Raw genomic sequence first — 3,807 nt, 5'->3', positions numbered from 1 at the left:
TTAAGTCTATAAGGAGACTCAGATTTCCATTCTCAATGTCTAAGCAGATGAGAAGGACAGGTATATATATTTTTTTAAAAAACGTATTAAAAAAACATTATAAAACACTCATCTCTAAGGGAACTTAGAAACATTCTGGCTTACGCTTTATTTGAATGATTACCATAACGTTGTAATAAGAATGTTATAATGATGACATGACGAATGTCCTTGAAAATGAACGCTTATCACAGATGTCATTGCCATTCAGAACCATCTTCGCAATGCAAACCAATCAGTTAAGAACTTCCAGTAATAACCGGCAAAATATTTTGACGGATGATTCCTGTCAGCAAATATTACATTACGGTACAATCCATTCATATTTATCTTATGGGTTTGCTTTGCAGTTGACTGACCCTCAGTCAAGGTTGTTGTACTGGTGTTCATTTCTAATGACTTTGTGAACCTAGGCTATTCCTGCCTAATATCCAAATTATACTTTTAAAGGAAACCTTGCATGACTTCCCACTTTCTGCCACCGTTTTATTCATAAGCAGATCAAAAAAGTGTTTGACCTGGTTTGTTATCTGCAGATACAGTATGTGGTTTGATTGTCCAGATATTCAAATTTCATTGAGTCAGACATATACTGATGACAATTTGTTTGCACAAGCAAGCAATATTGACCAATTAAAATAGCTTTTAAAAAGGACATACAGGGGATTCTAAGCACAAATTGTCTTTAAAAACTGATAAAATTGAATCATGTGATATGAAAATTCCTCTGTGTGTGTGTGCTAGAGTCTATCCTAGCTGACCTTGGACGAAAGGCGGACCCTAAACTGGTTGGCGTTATGAAAAAGAATGTCAAAATAATGCAAGGCCACAATAAAACTAATGTTGTTTACTTTGATTTGAATGTATGCTTAATAGCATGCATTTTGTAAAATTGTGTAATTGGTAAACAGTAAGGGTGTAACGGTACATGTATTTGTATTGAACCGTTTCGGTTCGGGGTGCTCGGTTCGGAACGTAGGCGTACCGAACGAGTTTCTGACGTAACGTAACCCTTACTTTTCGAGGCTGTGAGTCGATCGGGTTACAGTTTCTTTGTGTAGATTATATTTGCTCCGTCTTCTCTACTATAATGAGGACCAACACGGTAGGACAGAAACCCAGAAACGTCAACAGCACAACAACGTGGCCGCCGCAAGAACGCAGTGAAACGTGGGCGTTACAGTCAATCAGCCAATGCACACCAGTCGCAGTGCGGCCGCGTGTTAGACGCGTTTCAGAAGCGGCTCAACGCGACGCACAAGAAAAGAACGACAGAGTTTATTATTTGACGCGAGACGCGGCCCTCCTGCGTCAATACTACTAGCTAGGATCGGGCAGACCGAAAGTCACTCATGTAAAAATACGGTGGATCCGGTCGATTTTCAAACTAATGTGCAATCGTAACCCACTTTTTGAGTCCATCAGATTGACTTGAGTGGTACATCGGGGCACAGTTTTTGTGGCGCTTTAATTTGAGAAAATCCACCAATAAAGCTTTTGAAAACCGTTCATAAGAAAAAAATGATTAATTGATGCATTTCATTTGTAAAATACATGTTAAAATCTTTGTCATTGGGATTGCTTTTCTCTTTAGCACAGGACTTTTTTTCTTCTTTCTTTCAGAATGAAAGCTGACCAATACGCAGGGTCTGAAAGGCAAATTGTTGTTGGATTATTATCTTTAAATACCCGCTACATTTTGAGCAGGATCCTAGCTTTGTATAGGCTAATGTTCCTATTGTTGAAAGCACAAAAGTGTGTAATAAACAACTAGCACATTTATATTTTGCATTTTGTTTTCTTACTGTACCGAAAATGAACTGAACCGTGACCTCAAAACGGACGTACGTACCGAACCGAGATTTTTGTGTACCATTACACCTCTAGTAAACAGCAACGTACACAATGAAGAAAGAAAAATTGATAAGCAATTATGAAACTATGAAGCATCAAAGAGTTGATATAATTTGTTGATTCAAACCTGATGAAATCAAGTCAAAAATGAATGGCAAGCATTTGAACGTTTACTGACATTACATCGAATAAGGGCAGGACTGATTTTCTGTCAAGCTGTCAAGTATCAGACAAATGTGGCCATATTAGCAATCGTATTTTCTAACTTCCTTTTTCAACAACTGTTAGGCCTGTTTCTTTGGTCAAATATTTGAACAATATAGGAATTTGAAATATCTTTAATAACTTTTTGATTTTTCAACTACCTAACCTAATATTCATAATCATTATTTACATTGTGAAAAAGGTAAACAATATCAGACAAATATGAAGCAACATCGAGGGATGCCCTTTGCCTTATTGAAGCAAACTTGCCAAACCTTCGAAGGTTAACTGACAGTATATAAAAGCACTGGACACGGAAAAAGGAGCCATCGTCTGCAGGTTTGCATTCACATCGTCTTTGAAATCCTTCTTATTCAAATGACTAACATACAGTGAGCCCTTTTTTTTTTTTTTACTCAATTTTTAACTCTATTTCAATAAGTTTTTGTCAGTGCATTCTCTTCATCTGAATTCTTCGCCAAGATGCTGTCTTTATCTTTAGTCTTTTGTGCCATTGTGGCACTGGTTACAGCTCAGGGTGAGTATCGGCGTAAGTGTGGTCATCAATTAATCTACAGTAGTATTGCGCTAACCCACTCTTTTTTAATGGCAGCAGCAACACAAGCCCCAACAGCTTGTCCAGCCGGCTGGAACAAATACAAAGACCGTTGTTACTTCTTTGATAATAACGCCAAGATCTGGGTTGATGCTGAGGTCATTATTTAATATTTTTATCAAGATGCATTGGATGTGTCTAAACTGTTTCTCTGGTTGTACCCACTGTAGGCGGCTTGCCAGGGGATGGGAGGGAATCTTGCATCTGTACGCAGTGATGATGAAAACACCTTCCTTCGAACGCTGACTAATAATGCAACTACGTGGTTGGGAGGCACAGATTGCCAAACTGTAATATATCATAAGATACTAAATTTATAGAATATGTGTGGTATATGTTGCAGCAAAAGTACATGAACAAATTGATCGCCTGTTTTACAGGCTGGAGCCTGGTTCTGGATGGACGGTACACAAATGCTGGCGAGATTCTGGTGTCCACTCAAACCAGACAACCAACTCTCACAGTGTTGTCTACAGATGAATACTGGTGGTAAGTCTCACTGTTGGATGTCTGAAAGTTTTGATAATAGGTTAGGATCATAATAGGAGATCATATCGCATCGTTCTTTATGTAACTCCTTCTGTTTTCAATAAAACCTTAATTGTCATTCTTTAAAGCAGAAATTACTTTCTATTTCTCTCCACAGAGAACAAATGCTGGGACGATGTACCCTGCAACTCTACGCTTCCTTTTGTGTGTGCAAGGCATATTTAGCGGATTTCAGTTATGTAGCTGCTGTTTGACTGTTGTTGCAGCATCATGTGGGAAATGTCATCTTAATAAAACACGAATAACTCTTCCTGGTTGATTTGACAATTGAGGAGATTGAGATGATATCTACTGCATATGTGTTATAGAAAATGAAAATAAAAAAATTGAAGCATTGATAAAAAAGTGCATCTTGTACAATAAGGCTGATAAATTTAACAGACAAGTTGCAGTGTACACAGATGGGAATATACTGAACAAGTGACTAGCAGCAAGTGGTGATGTAGTGGTAATATAACAGTGCATTTACGACAACTTACAGTACTCAGACTAGAAGGCAGATGGCTGACTTGATATGTTAGTGCAAATGACAGCTTGTGCATAGA

The 3,807-nt window shown here is 37.9% G+C and overlaps 1 protein-coding gene across 2 annotated transcripts; it reads left to right on the top strand.

Moving 5' to 3' along the window:
- The first annotated feature begins 1,618 nt into the window (after window positions 1-1,618).
- LOC130920677 (type-2 ice-structuring protein-like) lies at window positions 1,619-3,581 on the top strand. Of its 2 annotated transcripts, XM_057844044.1 has the most exons (6): window positions 1,619-2,436; window positions 2,540-2,635; window positions 2,711-2,811; window positions 2,884-3,003; window positions 3,094-3,202; window positions 3,360-3,581. In XM_057844044.1, the coding sequence occupies exons 2-6, from the start codon at window positions 2,581-2,583 to the stop codon at window positions 3,425-3,427; spliced, it is 453 nt and encodes a 150-aa protein (XP_057700027.1). In that variant the 5' UTR covers window positions 1,619-2,436; window positions 2,540-2,580; the 3' UTR covers window positions 3,428-3,581. The 2 variants fall into 2 exon arrangements, with proteins under 2 accessions (XP_057700027.1, XP_057700026.1); XM_057844043.1 differs by having other exon boundaries at window positions 1,619-2,811.
- Window positions 3,582-3,807: the final 226 nt, after the last annotated feature.

The sequence above is a fragment of the Corythoichthys intestinalis genome, chromosome 8 (assembly GCF_030265065.1).
Source record: "Corythoichthys intestinalis isolate RoL2023-P3 chromosome 8, ASM3026506v1, whole genome shotgun sequence".
NCBI classification, from domain to species: Eukaryota; Metazoa; Chordata; class Actinopteri; order Syngnathiformes; family Syngnathidae; genus Corythoichthys; species Corythoichthys intestinalis.
This window is presented reverse-complemented; position numbering and strand designations above follow the sequence as displayed.